Source organism: Pipistrellus kuhlii, unplaced genomic scaffold (genome assembly GCF_014108245.1).
Source record: "Pipistrellus kuhlii isolate mPipKuh1 unplaced genomic scaffold, mPipKuh1.p scaffold_m20_p_20, whole genome shotgun sequence".
Lineage (NCBI taxonomy): Eukaryota > Metazoa > Chordata > Mammalia > Chiroptera > Vespertilionidae > Pipistrellus > Pipistrellus kuhlii.
This window is the reverse complement of record NW_023425516.1, coordinates 16983682-17001506: the sequence shown is the minus strand read 5'-3', so window position 1 is coordinate 17001506 and position 17825 is coordinate 16983682. Positions and strand designations below refer to the sequence as shown.

The 17825-nt window shown below is 54.0% G+C and overlaps 1 protein-coding gene and 1 non-coding gene across 3 annotated transcripts; one reads left to right on the top strand and one right to left on the bottom strand.

Annotated features, from left to right (window-relative positions):
* Positions 1–7398: 7398 nt before the first annotated feature.
* Positions 7399–7528, bottom strand: LOC118725783. Its single transcript, XR_004990124.1, has one exon. It is a non-coding gene; the product is annotated as a small nucleolar RNA SNORA33 (small nucleolar RNA).
* A 2659-nt stretch (positions 7529–10187) lies between these two features.
* Positions 10188–17776, top strand: FICD (FIC domain protein adenylyltransferase). Of its 2 annotated transcripts, none has more exons than XM_045585645.1 (3): positions 10188–10252; positions 12698–13056; positions 16663–17776. In XM_045585645.1, the coding sequence occupies exons 2-3, from the start codon at positions 12756–12758 to the stop codon at positions 17736–17738; spliced, it is 1377 nt and encodes a 458-aa protein (XP_045441601.1). In that variant the 5' UTR covers positions 10188–10252; positions 12698–12755; the 3' UTR covers positions 17739–17776. The 2 variants fall into 2 exon arrangements, with proteins under 2 accessions (XP_045441601.1, XP_036304830.1); XM_036448937.2 differs by having other exon boundaries at positions 10199–10259.
* Positions 17777–17825: the final 49 nt, after the last annotated feature.

Genomic DNA, 17825 nt, shown 5'->3' with positions numbered 1-17825 from the left:
AAAGGTTGCACAAGGGGACTCCTTAATCCGGACTTCCTCAGAAGGCAGAGTGCTAAAGGCTAAAGGCGGAGACGGTGCCGGCAGTAGCAGTGCTGGAACCACAGGGAGGAGATGTCAAGGGCCATGCGTTCACAGTTGCTCAAAGTGTGTTTTGGGGCTCCTTTCCTTCTGACATATGAGGGGTGGAGCCCCAGTGTGCACTGTGACACACCACCCCAAAGACTTCTGATGCACATGAAGGCCTGAGGCTGAATGATCTCTGTGTGTCACACCCACATTTTTCCCATGGGAAAATGGGCTAGTCGAGGGGACCTATACATTGAGTGGCCAGATTATTATGATCTCTGGACGCATAATAATCTGGCCACACAGTGTATATCCTATATAATAAAAGGCTAGTATGCACATTGTCCCCTCGACCAGGAGTTCGACCAGCAGCCAGGCTGGCCAACCACCTCTGTCCCCTCTCCCTGGCTAGGCTCGCCGGACCCCACTCATGCAAGAATTCATGCATCGGGTCTCTCTAATATATACTGAGTGGCCAGATTATTATGTGTTCGGAGATCATCATAATCTGGCCACGCAGTGTATTTCGCAAGTCAAAACAGAAAAATTGGAACCAGAATGCACACCTCTCAACTCTAAGGTTTGTCTAAGTCACCCAGCACTACCTCCAACTCCTACCCTAAGGACGTCAGCTGGTAGCCTTGGGTTGTGCATGAGATACTCATGCCCAAGGTCGACATTCCGAGTTCTCTTCCATGAGGCGGCTTCTTCCTGGGAGAGGCAAATCATCTGGCCACCATATGCACAGTCCTGTGTTGGCTGAAGCAACTAGCCAATCCATGTGCCAACGAATGAGCATCCGGCGCTGCTCTGCCGCGGAGAGCAATGCCTCTTCGCGGAGCCCAAGCAAAAATGTGAATTTACGGAGCAAGTACCCTGCGCCCGTGGCAGGGCGAAGAAATCACCTGCAGCTCCTGAGCTCTACGCTGTTGCTCCACGTCTTCCCTCTGACACTGGTCCTTCGTGGTCCCGATCCCAAATTCCCAGAGAAGAGTCTCTCCCTGGCCCATCTGGGGCTTAGGGTCTCCCGCTTTGGCCAATTCGCTCTGGCCAGGAAGAGAGGAACTTCGTCGAACAAATATGACCCCTGAGTACACACCCCAGGAGTGGTGAGGACTGGGCGGCTGGGGGGTTCCAGGAAAAACAATCAGTGTGAGTTGGGCAGAATCCCATAAACCTGCCACGACAATGACGTATCCTGGGCCCTAGAAAGGGGGAAAAGCGTAAACCCGGAGCACGGGACATTTGGTCGGGGAAGAACCCAAGGTCCCGACCTGCATGGAAGCCCGCAGACGGAGGGGAGAGAGTTAAGCCGAATGCATCCACGCTGCAAAGCACCCGGCTCCCCTCGGCAGTCCCTGGCATGGCCTCCGTCGAGCTCCGAGGCAAAATTATAGATCATCACTTTAATTGAGTGGAATTGTCTATACATTAATATTCATGATTATTAGAGCCGCTAATTTCCCTCTTTATAGAAAGGGAGCAGGGGGATCATCTCAGCTGCTCCGTGTTCCCCCTCCCGTAGATGTCTGAGGGGGCAGGCGGGCGAGAAGGAAGGCCCGGCGCTCAGAATCAGCCATCCGTGGCTGGACGCTGGGTACTAATTAAGGATTTTTAATTGCTTTGACCTCTTCGAGGGGGGGCTGAAGAGAAGCATCGTATGAATATAAACATGCCCGGGAGCCTCCAGGACAGGCCCCTTTGGCTAGATACAAGCAGGTTCTTCTCTGAGAGCAGCACCCACTCCCTTGCCCCACCCACCTACCGAGATGATAATAATAACAGCACTAACAGCAATCATTGCCATCTGAGTCCACGCAGGATGAGGGCAGTGTGACCCACAGCAGGGGACTGCGCGGTGGGGTAAGAGTGTAGGCAGGATGACGGGGGCGTCCACGCAAGATAGAAATGACATGCTGAAACCGGTTTGGCTCAGTAAATAGAGCATCGGCCTGCAGACTGAAGGGTCCCGGGTTCGATTCCGGTCAGGGGCATGTGCCTTGGTTGCAGGCAGATCCCCAGTAGAGGCTGTGCGAGAGGCAGCTGATCAATGATTCTCTCTCATTGATGTTTTTAACGCTCTATCCCTCTCTCTTCCTCTCTGTAAAAAAAATCAATAATATATATATATATTTTTTTTTTTTTTAAAAGATAGAAATGACAGCAGTAACAGGAGGATGGTTTCACGGATCAAAAACTAAATACACTGGAATAAGGGCACCCTCAGAGAAGGGAGTTTCAAACCCGAGAAGAACGAAAAGCAGAATGAACTCTGTGGTGGTATCATGATTTTCAATAGATAAGGGAGGGAAAAATTTAGAAATACATGTAGGTATGAACATGCCTTCCCAGGATTCTCTGCAGGGTTCTCTCGCCCTGCCCCACTGAGACCGTGCTGCTCCTTTACAAAGGTGCACACTAATTTTATTTTACTTTAAAAAAAAAAGGGGGGAAGGGTTTTATTGTATTTTAAATGTGTTTTTATTTCAGAGAGGGGGAAGGGAGATGAAGAGAGAAATAGAAAGGAGCACAAAGCCAGGGTGGGTGGGATATATTTTCTCACCTCTTTGGGGACAGCCAGGTCCTATAATCAAGCCAAAGCCAAGTTCCCTGAAGCCCGCTGCGAGGCCAGCTGGCCAGCACCTGTCATGTTCGTTGGAGTTCACAATCCTGCCAGCAGAGGGCGCGCCTTGGCCGCGGTGGAAGCCGGCCTAGGCCCCTGGCTTCTCTGCAGGGAATGAACGCTCCTTGCACTCACAACCCCCACACTGTTAATAATGGTTTCACTTGCAGGGTACCATTCCTGGGTGCCATACCTTTATTTATATATACATATATATTATATTTTTTAATTGATTTTTTTTTTTACAGAGATAGAGAGTTAGAAACATCGATGAGAGAGAAACATCGACCAGCTGCCTCTTGCACACCCCCTACTGGGGATGTGCCCGCAACCAAGGTACACACCCTTGACCGGAATCGAACCTGGGACCCTTCAGTCCGCAGACCGACGCTCTATCCACTGAGCCAAACCGGTTTTGGCAAGAGAGAGCGCTTTTAAGAGCCTGTTGGGCCCTGCCACTGCCCCCTGCTTGGAACACCAGAAATTCACTCTCTTTCTGTCCCGGAATGCAGTGTCCATGAGGCCCTGGTTCCTCTGGACAGTCCAGGAAACCCTCCCTCGATGCCTCCTCTGGCGTCCGGCTGCTCCAAGCCCTGTGTTTGCTGGACCAGCGGGCAGAGGAGCCTCTGGCCAAGGACACCGGCTGGAAACCAGCAGCCAGGCCGGCCTGCCCTGTTGTGCTCCACACTTTACAGCTCATAAATCCCGGGGCTGGCGGCCGTGTGATTGGGGCTGAGTCACAAGGCAAAGAATTTAATTTCCCAGCGCTCCGCCGGCGGGGCCTTGTAAACTCACCCCCTAAACCAACGGCCATAAACATTTGATAAAACACCGCAGGGCTTCCCAGAAATGGTTCCTGGGCCCTCTGGTTAGAAGCTGTGTCCGGCGCCCCCTAGAGGCGACTGGAGCGATGTAATTCCTGTTCCTCAGCTCCTCCTCATGGCCTGGGCTCCTGGTGGCCCCTGCGCCCAGCCAGTCTCACTGCTGAGCCCAGTCCAGTCCAGTCCTGAGGACAGAAGAGAGGAGGATCGCAGAGCGCCCTCACACTCTGCGGGGGGGGGGGGGGGGGGGGGGGAGGAATGGGGCCCTGAGCTGTATGTTGCTTCAGCCTTGCCACCCACATCCATGTCCTTGACTCACTTAACCTTGGCCTTGGGTCTAGGTAGGAGAAGAACAAAGCAAGGAATGCTCACTGCGTTGTTTGTTTGTTTCTTAATAATCCTCATCCAAGGATATATTTTTATTGATTTTAGAGAGAGAAGAAGAGGGAGAGAGAGAGAGATTGATATAAGAGATTGTGCGTGGCTGAAACCGGTTTGGCTCAGTGGATAGAGCGTCAGTCTGCGGACTGAAAGGTCCCGGGTCTGATTCTGGTCAAGGACATGTACCTTGGTTGCGGGCACATCCCCGGTAGGGGGTGTACAAGAGGTAGCCGATCGATGTTTCTCTCTCATCGACGTTTCTAACTCTCTACCCCTCTCTCTTCCTCTCTGTAAAAAAATCAATAAAATATATCTTTTAAAAAGAAATTGTGTGACATCCATCAGTTGCATCCTGATTGAGCCCCGACTGAGGATTGAACCCCCAACCTCCATGTTGCTGTCATGGGCAGCCAAAGCCGAAACCCACTGAACTAACCAAAGGGAGGTGATCAGGGAGCTTTCCCCAGCCCTGGAACGGCGAGGAGACCCCCCCGAGCCTGGTACTCTCCAAGCCTGGCCTCCCCGGAGCACAAACCCATGATGGGTTTCAGGATTTCATGAGATTAACAATTTGATGGGTTTATCTAAATTGATGGGATTAAGACGTTGATGGGCACTGACCCCCTGGTCCTGCTCCCGCCCTCTCCCAGCCTGGAACGCCCTCCCCCAGAGCCCAGCGTGCTGGCTGCGGCTCAGGCCTCTCTCCTCTGCTGGGGAGCACCTCCTCGGAGAGGCTGTGTCAGCCCCGGGCCCTCAGCCCAGCAGTGCTCCCGGCCCCATGAATATTCATCTGCTTCCATAAACATGCATCTATTCATTAAGCAAGGCTCCCTGAGGACCAGGGCCCCACCAGGCGCTGAGCTGAGCCCCGAGAAGCAGACATAAATAATCTATAGACGCTGAGCCCAGCCTTGGAGCGAGCCAGTCTGCAGACACGGAGACACAAGCCACGCCAGGGATGGACGGATGAACGCAGAGAATGGGAAGCGCTGGGCGTGGCAATGGGGAGCCCTGGGTTCGAGTCCTATAGGGGCTGCATTTTAGTCCACTCCAGCTGCTCAAATAGCCTGTCTGTGCAGCGTGCCACCCCCTACCCCCCCACTCCCACCCCCTCTCCCCCACCCATCCCCGCACCACCACCACCACCACCACCACACACACACACCCGCTGATGGACCTGCAGGAGGAGCTGATGGACCTGCGGGCTGGGCCGCCTGCAGCCCTGGAGCAGGGGAGTCTGAGAACGTGGGAGAAGGAGGGTGCAGACAGGGCTCCTCGGGGGGCTGTGCTCCATGCAGCCAAGTGGCCACCCGGGGCCCCCATCCAGGTAAGCAGGCCCAGGGGCTGGCTTCCCGCCCATCACCTCTTCAGAGGCTTCCATGTTCAGCTGCATGGGGAGCACCTGAGCCCATCTCCGTGTCCCCAGGACCATGGGTTTTGTGTCTCTGGCCAGTGATGGCGACAGGGCCTGAAAGCTTTCATTCAACAGCCGGGGAGGGGGGGGGGAGGGGGGAGGCGGTCAGCCATGGGCGCCCACTGTCCTCACAGGCACGCCTCCGGCTGCCTGTGTCCTAGGGAAGGGCCGAACGCCATCCCGACGCCCGTCAGTCGGTACATGGGGAGCAGGCTCTAAACGGAGTGCTACCCAGCAGTGCGAAACCAGTGAGCCAGCGCGACGTATGTTACAATGGGTATCAATCTCTAAACCGTAATGCTGCCCCCCCACACACACACCAAAAACCGGTGTGCATATAACATGTGAAAACATGCAGAACATTTCAACGCCTTCTGTAGGAATATACACAGATGGGGTGAAAGTAAGAGGCCATTCCTGGATAGAATAAGCATCAAGTTCAAGGTGGTGGTTACCTCTGGGAGGGAGGGAAGGGAATGTCACAGGGCCATGGTCGGCGAACTGCGGCTCGCGAGCCACATGTGGTGGCTCTTTGGCCCCTTGAGGGTGGCTCTTCCACAAAATACCACGGCCTGGGCGAGTCTGTTTGGAAGAACTGGCGTTAGAAGAAGTTGAAGTTTAAAAAATGTGGCTCTCCAAAGGAATGTCAGTCGTTGTGCTGTTGATATTTGGCTCTGTGGACTGATGAGTTTGCCGACCACTGTCATAGGGGAAGGGGTGGCATTGGTAAGACCCTATGGTGTTTGCTTTTTTTAACTGGGGGACAGGTACCCATTGTATTAGCTGTGCCTTCTGTGTGTCTGAAGTATTTTGTAATTCCATAGAAAAATATCCAGTACAGTCGTGCCTGGGTGTTTTTCTTGTTATTTGTGTCTTCTGTTAAATCTGTAATGATCCGTCCTGCTTTTATGGGATAGAGTAGTGGGTGGTTATTTAGCAAGAAAAAAAAACAGCAGTTATGTTTGACTCTTTTGAAAGTAACGATTTGCTCTGAAAACACCACGTAGGTGCATGTCTGATATCTTAATGGATTAGGGTAGGGGTGTCGAACTCAATCAGAGAAGGGGCCAAAATCTAAAATCCAGCCTAAATCGTGGGCCGAATGGTTTACTGAACAGTCATAAACTGTCATTGTGATGGAAACGCAGCGGAGTGCAGTGATGACAGCGCGGTGCGGGCCACATTGCAAGGCCTGGCGGGACGGATTTGGCCCGAGGGCCTTGTGTTTGACACATGTGGATTAGGGACTTAACGGAACTAAAATCAGTCTGATACGTGCAGCATCCCAAGTCCAGAGCAGGAGCCATCAGCCCAGCGGCACCCACACAGGGTCCCCAAAAGTCTGTCTCTTGGAGGTGCCTCAAAACACTGGGCCTGACCTCACTGGGTATCCCTAAGGAGGAGGGTGAGCAGTCAGGGAGGAGGGGTGTAGAGTTGCTTCCTCTGCAGCATCCTTAGGTTGGGGTGGGGTGGGGGGTGGGGGTGAGGGAGTCAGAGCAGGCTGGGGAACAGAGGAGCCTGGGGGCGAAGGGAGTGAGAACCAGGGTGGCGTGTTTCCTTTAAATGAAGCCTTGTCGTTCCGCGGCTGTTCCAGTGCAGTCCAGCCTCAAGTCGGAAGGAGTTTTGTGTTTTCTGAGCCCCTGGATCTGCCTCTGCCTCTGCCAGCAAGAAGTGCTTGAGAGCCGTGTCTTAAGGACGCCGAAGGGCTGTTTTGGTTTTGTCTGGTTTTTGCACAATGGACGCGTTTCCCGCACAGCCACTTTGCAGGTTCTCTGTCAAGTGTCGAGGGAAACTTTTAGAAACCTCCTCGGTGGGCCACAGAATGCTTCAGACGGGGGAAAGCAGCGCTTCCATATCGCTTCGGGGACCTCATTTTGTGCATTTAACACAACTGAATGCAGACAGAAGTCCAGAAAGAAAATTGAAGCCTGTGTCTCCTGACAAGGGGGATTGAACCGGGGAAGGGATGCCAGGTGAACGACTGCCCCCTGGTGTCTAAAGACGGTGGTGCAGTCATTTGCAGAGCCATTGGTGGAGTTGCTTCTTATATTGGCTGCCATCATTTCCTGCCCCCCCCCCCCCCCCCTTTCTTTTCTTACAGTTATTTTCGGGGACCTTAATGGCTTCAATGTCTTTACGGCTCATAACATGGCTTTTCTATTGCCAGCTTTCTCTAAATCCCTACATAAACACATTCAGGTAAGCAGACTCGTGGGCTGGCTTCCTGCCCACGTTAAAAGCCTTTAAGCAGGGATCTGGCAGCTCTGTGTAGCCGGCAAGTAAACATGCCAACTGTTTTAAAAATCTGGAGATTTTATTGAAAAATCTAGGCCTGACCCATCTTTTGGAAAGAAATGGGGAAATCTGCCCATTTCTGGACCGCACCCTTATAAGGTGACCAGGCGTCCTGCTTTTGGCGGGACAGTCCCAATTTTTAACAATTTGTCCCGCATCCTGCGGTGTTTAAAAAAAAAAAAAAAGAAAAGAAAAGAAAAGCCCAAAAGATTTAAAAGAATCTTTCCAAAAATCAGAACTTTTTTAAAACACCGCGGGATGCGGGACAAATGGTTGAAAATCGGGACTGTCCCGCCAAAAGCGGGACGCCTGGTCACCTTACCCCTAGCATAACAAACATAGGCCAGTGCTGGGACGCTGCTGCCCATTTTGAACAAAAGAGGTGCTTTCTCATCCTCCACACTCCCCACCTTCCCCTATTGGCTCACTCACGGCTCTGACCTAGCCTCTGGATTTGTTACCATGGCCTACACCTGTCCACATGCGGTTCGTTTGGCTCTTTGAGGGTGGCTCTTCCGCAAAATACCACAGCCTGGGCAAGTCTGTTTTGAAGAAGTGGCATTAGGAGAAGTTTTAAAAAAATGTGGCTCTCCAAAGAAATGTCCATCGTTGTGCTGTTGATATTTGGCTCAAAGTGAACAAACGTGTTTGCCGACCACTGGCCTAAACTCATTAAAGTGTTTGCACTGGCATCCCAAGAAGGGGTGAAGGAAGGATGGCACCTCTAAAAGTAGATGATTGCCCCCCCTCCCCCAGCTGGTTTGGCTCAGTGGATAGAGCGTCAGCCTGAGGACTGAAGGTCCCGGGTTCAATTCCAGTTAGGGGCACATGCAAGGTGTGGGAGTGTTCAGGAGGCAGCTGATCAGTGATTCTCTCTCATCATTGATGTTTCTATCTCTCTCTCCCTCTCATTTCCTCTTTGAAATCAATAAAAAATATTTTAATAATAATTATTATTATTTTAATAATAAAAGTAGATGATTCTATCACCTTATGCCTAGAGGACATAGGTCCACAAGCCCCATACGACCCAGTGTAGTGAGGATAAGTGACCTGCTCAAGGCCACACCGACAGTAAGTACTGGGCCCTGCATGTGAACACTCATCTGTCTGGCCCCAGGGCCTCACTGCTTTCCACTCCTCCACCAACCACTTCCGGTCCTTTAGCTGCTTACCCAGCAGGCCCTCCTCTGGGAAACCATTGCGATAGCAGACACTTGTCACTTCGTCCTCACACAAGACCCCAGGGGCTATACGGTCCACACATTGTCCCAATCTTGCAAAAAGCAAACGGGAATCTGGGAGGTCAAACCGCTGAATGTGCTCAGTTTGCAAGTGGTAAACATGGGGTTTGAACTGGGGGCTGTGTGACTCCAAAGGCGACACCCACAGCCCCTCACTCCCTTGGCGTGGCTCCCGGAAGGGAATGTGTGTGGTGAAGGAGGTCAGATCCTGACGGCCAGAGCTGAGCTGTGGCACCAAAGCTAGCTCACCAGAGAGGAGTGCTGTCACAGGGAGGCTGCGGTGCCAAAAACTGGGGCCGCCTCTCCTAGGCCACCTCACAGCCTGCTGTCCCACAGCTGTGCTGTTTCACCCCGGACTGTTCTCACTGCAGAGTCTCTCTTCTCCACGGCCCAAACGGGAGACTCCTGTTAGCGTTGAAATCACACCAATGATCATTGGTTGACATAACATCTTTTTAAAATATATATATTATTTATTGATTTCAGAGAGAAAGGGAGAGAAAAGAAAGAAACATCGATGATAAGAGAGAATCATTGATCAGCTGACTCCTGCACACCCCTTACTGGGGACCCAGCCCGTAACCCACACGTGTGCCCTGACTGGGAATTGAACCGTGACCTTCTGGTTCATGAATTGAACAGTGATCTCCTGGTTCGTGGGCCGGCTCCGGACCACTGAGCCACACCAGCCGGGCTGACATAACATCTTCATGCTTAAAATTACTGGGCAGGTCCTGAATGTTTCAGTACAGTATTTGTGAGTTACGATGGAGGTTTCAGCTTCTGCGTGAAGGGGGGAAAAATCCTCTGTCTCTCTAAGGAAGCAAAGCAAGCAGCCAGGCCCTTCTCTGGAGGATCCAAATTTAAAAGTCAGGGAGGAAAGGGGAGATGGTGAAAAAAAGGGGAAAAGGTGATCCTGGTAGCACAAGGTGGAGAGGAAGAACTGGGCTGTGGAGTCAGGTTAGCAGGGTGGAGAGGTGCAAGTCATCCGCATCCTCCTATTACACCTGGGGAAACTGAGGCCAGGGGAGGTGCGGGCGGGATTGCAAGTTTCCATGCCTGCACCGAACCTGCCCAGATCGCACCTGCACGGCCTTCTCTGCACCGGCCACTCGCGCCCTCTCCCAGGTCCCGCCTCTCCCGTTGCCTATTGGCTGCGGCGGGCCCGAGAGCGACGCAGAAGCCAGCCAATGGGAGTAGCCCACGGCGAGTCTTTCCCGGGAAGCCGACGTAGACGCGAGAACCCGGAAGTGAGAGGGGCGGAGCAGTGAGGGGAGCCAACCCGCGGCGAGGAGGGTGACGAACCGACCAATGGCGAGTCGGGGAGGGCGGGGTCAGGAGGCGGGCGGCGGCGGAGGGAGCCTGAGAACGCCGGGAAGGAGGCGGCGGCGGTGCCTGGCGGGCGGAGGTGCGCGGTGAGCAGGGGGCGAGCCCGAGGGCCGGGAAGGGGCGGCAGGGCCGAGGGCCCGGAGGGTGGCGGTTCGGAAAGGGACGCCTCCCCGGGATGACCTTAGCCCAGTCCACGTCCCTCCCGGGGCCTCGGTGTCTCCCTTCTCGGCGGCGTAGTCGGGGGCGAGGAATCCGCGCCTCCAGGGGCGCCCTGCTCCCTCCTGGCGCGAACCCGGGTCCCCGGAGAACTCCAGCCCCGCCGAGCAGGGAGGCACCTGGGCTTCGCTGGGTGCGGGCGCAGAGCACCCGGACGAAGCAGAGACCCACACCGTCTCCATTAGACAGTGTAAGGAGCCAGGTTCCTCCGTTAGACGCACAGCCCGAAGCAATCAAAAACCTGATGAGCCCCTTCAGGTGCATGGAGGCCTCGCCCCAGGAGCAGCCGGAGCAGGTGCACAGGCCCTGGTGGTGGATGGGGGGTGGAGAGACTTGGGCACCTGCGCTGGAAGGCACCTGGGCTTCGTTCCTGGTGCCTCGATTTACTCCCCGGGGACCTCCGGGGGGCTGGCCTGCCCTGCCTTGCCTCTGTGTCTTGTTTCCTCCTCCTGCAAAATGGAGCTGGCTAGCTCTCCTCCTCCAGGTACCGAGGGTTGTGGCAATAATGCATGGCTAGCACACAGCTCAGTGCTCAGCACCCCATAGTTGCCCAATAAATGGTTATTGTTAGCATAATGGTGCTTGCATCCCTCCCCCCACCCCCACCCCCATACACACACTCCCACCGCCAGCCCCAACCACAGCCCCCCCTGGACACAGGACGAGGGGTCACTCGCTCTGGCCCTCGCCCTGAGTTCGTTCTTTTTGAGATGCTTGGCTGCCCACACTCTAGGCTGGGACCCCACCGTCTCTGGGGGAGGAGCCAGGAAAGGGAGGAAGGCCAGAGAGAGGGATTGGCTTCGTGGCTAGTAGCAGGGAAAGGGCGGGAAGAGGGCGCCCCGCCATTGGGCAATAAATCAGAGCAGCAGACAGTCATGCTTATCAGAAAAGATGGGCCTCGGAACTGTCGTAGCCCATGTGTGTGTGTGTGTGTGTTCTAGACACTCAGCACAAAGGAATTTTTTTTTAAATATTTTTATTGACTTCTTTTTTTAATTGATATTTTACAGAGAGGAAAGGAGAGGGATAGAGAGTTAGAAACATCGATGAGAGAGAAACATCGATCAGCTGCCTCTTGCATACCCCCCCCCCCCCACTGGGGATGTGCCCACAACCAACGTATGTGCCCTTAACCGGAATCGAACCTGGGACCCTTCAGTCCGCAGGCCGATGCTCTATCCACTGAGCCAAACAGGTTTCGGCAGCACAGGATGAAGGGGGAGACTCTAGAGTAGGGGTGTCGAACTCAATCAGAGAAGGGGCCAAAATCTAAAATCCAGCCTAAATCGCGGGCCGAATGGTTTACTGAACAGTCATAAACTGTCATTGTGATGGAAACGCAGCGGAGTGCAGTGATGACAGCGCGGTGCGGGCCACATTGCAAGGCCTGGCGGGACGGATTTGGCCCGCGGGCCTTGTGTTTGACACATGTGCTCTAGAGCCACAGGGAGCTGAATCCAAGCCCTAAGGCTGCCACTTGCCCACTGGGTGACTTGGGGCAAGAGCCATTCCTCTCTCTGAGCCTGTTCCTCATTGTGTGTGTGGGGGGGGGGGGGCAGGTGACAGTAGCATCAGCTCCTGCTGTAGATTGCAGGAGGGTCTGTGCAGGTCTTTGCTTGGCACACAGCAAGTGCTTAATAAATGCTGGGCGTCGAAACCGGTCTGACTCAGTGGATAGAGCATCAGCCTGTGGACTGAAAAGTCCCAGGTTCGATTCCGGTCAAGGGCACATCTCCCTCCAGTCAGGGGTGGTGTGGGGTGCAGGAGGCAGCTGATCGGTATTTCTCTCTCATTGACGTTTCTAACTCTCTATCCTTCTCCCTTCCTCTCTGTAAAAAAATCAATTATTTATATATATATATAATTAATTTTTTATATATATATAATTGATTTTTTTACAGAGAGGAAGGGAGAGGGATAGAGAGCTAGAAACGTCGATGAGAGAGAAACATCGACCAGCTGCCTCCTGCACACCCCCTACCAGGGATGTGTCTGCAACCAAGGTACATGCCCTTGACCGGAATCGAACCTGGGACCTTTCAGTCCGCAGACCGATGCTCTATCACTGAGCCACACCGGCTTCGGCAATAACATATATTTAAAAATAAAAATAAAAATAAATGCTGGGCAACTGCCGCGCTGCTTCTCAGGCTGGCCCGCCCCCAGGCGTACCCTCTCCTTGCTTGCCCCCACCCCCTGGTCATGCGAGTCAGGAAGAGCAGGGTCTCCACGCCCGCGCGGAGACAGGAACGTGTCCTCCCCGCAGCGGCTCCCCGGCTCAGCCCCCACACCTCTCGGTTCCTTCCAGGTCCGGCGCGGGCTCTCGGAGGACCCGGCATGTGCGAGCGGCGCCCCCCCGGGCCCAGATGACACTCGCGCCGATGGCGTCCGTGATGGCCGTGGCCGAACCCAAATGGGTCCCCGTCTGGGGCCGCCTCCTGTGGGCGACGCTGCTGAGCATGGCGCTGGGGTCGCTGCTGGCCCTGCTGCTGCCGCTGGGGGCCGTGGAGGAGCAGCGTCTGGCCCTGCTCAGGGGCTTCTCCCTGCTCCGGAGCAGCTGGGACCGGGCCCAGCAGGCCGCCGGCAGGTGCACCAGCCCCTGCACGGAGCTCAGCGTCACCGCCAGGGACGCGGGCCTGCTGCCGCCCAAGGCCCCGGCCTCCCCAGGTAAGGCAGCGGCGGCCTCCCCTCGGCTCTGGGGGTTTTGTGTGTTTTTTTTGGATTGTGGCACATTTTATTTATCTGTTATCGTGTATGTCGTTTACCGGGGAAACATTGGTTAATAACATGTGTCCGGCTTTATAAGAGGACATCTGTATATTCTGTTGTGAGCTCCCCACCCGAAGTCTAGTCTCTCTCTGTCACCGCGCACCCTCTTCGTCCTCCCACCAACCCCCTTCCCCTTCGGAAACCACCTTTCTGTTGTCCACCATTTTGTTTTAGTATTTGTTGCTTTTTGCTTTATATCCCACATATGAGTGAATTTATACGGTTCTTGTCCTTTTCCGTCTGACACGTCCCTGAGCGTGATACTCTCAAGATCCATCTTTTCATGCTGCCGAAACCGGTTTGGCTCAGTGGATAGAGCGTCGGCCTGCAGACTGAGGGGTCCCGGGTTCAATTCTGGTCAAGAGCATGTATCTTGGTTGCGGGCACATCCCTGGAAGTGGGTGTGCAGGAGGCAGCTGATTGATTATGTTTCTCTCTCATCGATGTTTCTAACTCTCTCTCTTCCTCTCTGTAAAATATCAAGAAAAAAAAGATCCATTGATTCTGTGGCAAATGGCAATACTTCATCTTTTTTATGGTTAAGTAGTATAGATAGTCCATTATGTGTGTGTACCATAGCTTTATCCATTTTATCCGTCAAAGGACACTTGGGTTGTTTCCATGTCTTGGCTATTGTGAACATAGGGTTACTGATGTCTTTATAAGTTGTTTTCACATTGTGGGGGTGGATACCCAGAAGAGGGGTGTCCGAGTCATATGGTGGCCATTGTAACAGGTATGAGATGGTGTCTTGTAGTTTTGATTCGCGTTTCCCTTGTCACTAGTGATGGTGAGCATCTTTTCAGATGCCTGTTGGCTGTGTCTTCCTTGGAAAATGTCTAGTCGGGTCCCCCGCCCATTTTTTAACCGTGTTTCTTGTTGTTGAATTGTATGAGTTCTTTATGTAGTTTGCATGTTAGCCCCTTATTGAAGGTGTGATTTGTAATTATCGTCTCCCGTTCGGTTGGCTGCCTTTTTGTTTTTATGGTTTCTTTTGCCGTGCAGCTTTTTGGTTTGATGCAGTGCCATTCATTTGATTTTACTTCCCTTACCATTGGGGTCAAGTTCACAAAAATCCCTAAGACCAAGCAAGGTCTGTACGTTTAGTGCCTATATATATATATATATATATATATATATATTTTATACAATGGGACCCCTGTTCTCGAATTCAATTAGTTCCAGAAGGCTGCTTGAGAAGCGAGTTGTTCGAAAACAGAATCATCTTTCCCATTAGAAATAATGTAAATTGAATTACTCTGTTCCAGATCCCCAAATGATTTCGTTTTAACTTTTCTTAAATTTATTAACCCACCCCCTACTAGCCTTAAACTATACTAGTGGTCAGCAAACTGCGGCTCGCGAGCCAGTTTGCCACTCTGTTGACTAATGAGTTTGCCAACCACTGACCTAGACGCCTCTCGATTCCAATAATCACAGGCTGTTGTTCCTTGTGATTAAGCCCCTGTCCCAGTGGTCGGCAAACTCATTAGTCAACAAGCCTTGGCTCGTGAGCCGCAGTTTGCCGACCACTGAACTATACCACTGCCTCCAAAATGCCATCACCAGCTGCTTCTCATGTACCCAATTCCCAAGTTTCTCTACCTATTCAAATCGCCTGACTTGTTTTGTGAGCACTTTTACCCATTGGCGCTCTTGATGGCCTCTTCTGTTTTGGAATTGTGCTGACTGTCCATTTCACCAGCAGCAAAAGCATCCTCTCCTGTGTTTGTTGCCTAAGAGATGCTTTTTGTCAGCACGAAAGGGTTGTCAGGTAGAAAACTGAAGTTTTGGTCGACAACCAAGACTTTCTGTGAACAACCTGATTGGAAAGCAAATTGTTTGAGATGAGAGACATTCTAGAACCGAGGGTTGACTGTATTTTGTTGTTTCAGGTCTTCACATCTTGAACCCACTTTAGCTTTACTTTTTGTGTTTGGTCTGCTGGCACTTGTTCTATTCTTTTGCATGTGGCTCTTTCGTCTTCCCGGGGTCAGTCATGGAAGAGACGTTCCTTTTCTCCAGTGTATGTTTTGGCTTCTTTTACGGAAATCAGTTGCCCATGTATTTAGGGTGTCCCCCAAAACGTATACGCACTTTGAGTAACTATAAAGGCGGAGTTTATTAAAATACGTTTCATTTGCAAAATGTAATGGGATCACAAACGTTGTGTGCTGGGTGCTGTATTTGGGGGGATGCCCTGTACGTGTGGGCGTGTTTCTGGGTTCAGTCCGGGTCCACTGGCACGCTGTAGATGCCGCCGCCCTGCACCGATTGTTGGCATCCCGGACGCTCATTTCCCAGCTTCCCTTCCCGGGTCCTGCCGGGGTGTCTGGGCAGGGGAGACAAGTTGGTGGCCTCACAGCTCGGTGCCCCGCCAGCGGCAGAGGCTGAGGGCACCGGTAAGACTTCCCAGCTGCCTCTCCGGGGCTTAGCCTAGTGGGGAGCCGGAGGGAGGTGTCCTTTCCTGGCGGGAACCTGCCCTGCCCCACACACTGCAGGCTGCACACACTTCTCCATCTTCATCTCCCACACTCTGTCCCCGTCCTCCCTGTCCCACCTCCCCGCTCCCCACCCTCGGGCGCTCCTGCGCGGGGATCCTTTGGGTGCATTGGGGTGTTGAGGTGATCCTTCGTTGAGTCCGTGGTCTTTGTGTACATTCTAAGGGAGAAACAATGGAGTCGTCTCACTCCCCCATGGCACGGACGCCGCTCTCTTCAGCACTTCTCTGTGTCCTGGGGGCGGGGCATGGGTAATACAGTGAAGAAGTCAGCCCTGACCTCCCAGCCTGTACAGGCAGACAGGTGACAGGTACAGCGTCACCAGTGTGGTGATGGGGGAGCAAAGGGGGTCACAGGAGCACACCAGGAAGGCTCCCCGGAGGAGGGGGCACCTAAGCTGAGACCGAGTGTGTAAGCAGGAGTGACCCAGTGGAACGTTGTGAGGGGAGAGTGCTCCAGCAGAGACCAGAGGGTAGGAGAGCCCAGCCCGGGGCACTTAAGGAACTAAAGAAGCCCAGTGTGTGTGGCTGATTCTGGCTGGGGGTGGGGGGGCCCTCGGGGAGAGACTGGGGGAAGGAGACTAGATGTCAAGCAGGTGTGGCTGAAGATGAACGGAATTGAAGCTGAGGGCCCAGGGATGGGGAGGCCTAGGGAGCCAGCACCAGCGGGGAGTTGTTCCCAGCCCGGCCTAGAGGCAGGGGAGGCACCGTCAGATGGATCACCAGGACAGCCAGGAGCTGGAGAAGATGCAAGCAGGGCCTTGATGGCTCATAGCCCCCCAATATGGCAAATGGAAGGCAGGGGGCCAGGTGATACCTCCTGGGGTACAGAGAATGGCTCTGGGGACACATGGAAAACCACCACGTGCATACATGCGGGTCCATCACATGCAGTGGTACCGGGCATGAACAGCCTGCCTAGAACAAACCCAAGGCCATGTCCTCCCCGGGGCCCAGCAGAGGTCACAGGTCACCCTGCTAACGCTGCTTTGGCTCTTTCCCAGCCGCCAGGTTGGAAGCCAGAGCGGCCCTGCACCAGGCCCTGGAGATGAAGCGCCAGGGCAAGCGCAAGAAGGCCCACAAGCTCTTCCTGCACGCCCTGAGCATGGACCCCGACTCGGTGGACGCGCTCACCGAGTTCGGCATCTTCTCCGAGGAGGAGAAGGACATCATCCAGGCGGACTTCCTGTACACCCGGGCGCTGACCCTCTCGCCCTCCCACGAGAAGGCGCTGGTCCACCGGGACCGCACGCTGCCGCTGGTGGAGGAGATCGACCAGCGCTACTTCAGCATCATCGACGACAAGGTGAGGAAGGTCATGTCCATCCCCAAGGGCAACTCGGCGCTGCAGAGGGTCATGGAGGAAACGTACTACCACCACATCTACCACACGGTGGCCATCGAGGGCAACACCCTCAGCCTCGCGGAGATCCGGCACATCCTGGAGACCCGCTACGCGGTGCCAGGGAAGAGCCTGGAGGAGCAGAACGAGGTCATCGGCATGCACGCGGCGATGAAGTACGTCAACACCACGCTGGTGTCCCGCATGGGGTCCGTCACCATCGGCGACATCCTGGAGATCCACAGGCGGGTGCTGGGTTACGTGGATCCCGTGGAAGCCGGCAGGTTCCGGACCACGCAGGTCCTGGTGGGACACCACATCCCTCCCCATCCCCAGGATGTGGAGAAGCAGATGCAGGAGTTCGTCCAGTGGCTCAACTCGGAGGACGCTATGAACCTGCACCCCGTGGAGTGTGCGGCCTTGGCCCATTATAAGCTCGTTTACATCCACCCTTTCATCGACGGCAACGGGAGGACCTCGCGCCTGCTGATGAACCTCATCCTGATGCAGGCGGGCTACCCGCCCATCACCATCCGCAAGGAGCAGCGGTCCGAGTACTACCACGTGCTGGAGGTCGCCAACGAAGGCGACGTGAGGCCGTTCATCCGCTTCATTGCCAAGTGTACGGAGACCACCCTGGACACCCTGCTCTTCGCCACGACAGAGTACCCAGTGGCCCTGCCGGAGGCCAAACCCAATCACTCTGGGTTCAAGGACACGCTGCCTGTGAAACCTTAACCCTCCACGTCTCCCCTTGGTGACAGGTTTCCGGGGGGGGGGGGGGGGGGGGGATCTATACTGAGCATTTCTAGAAACCTTGTCTCC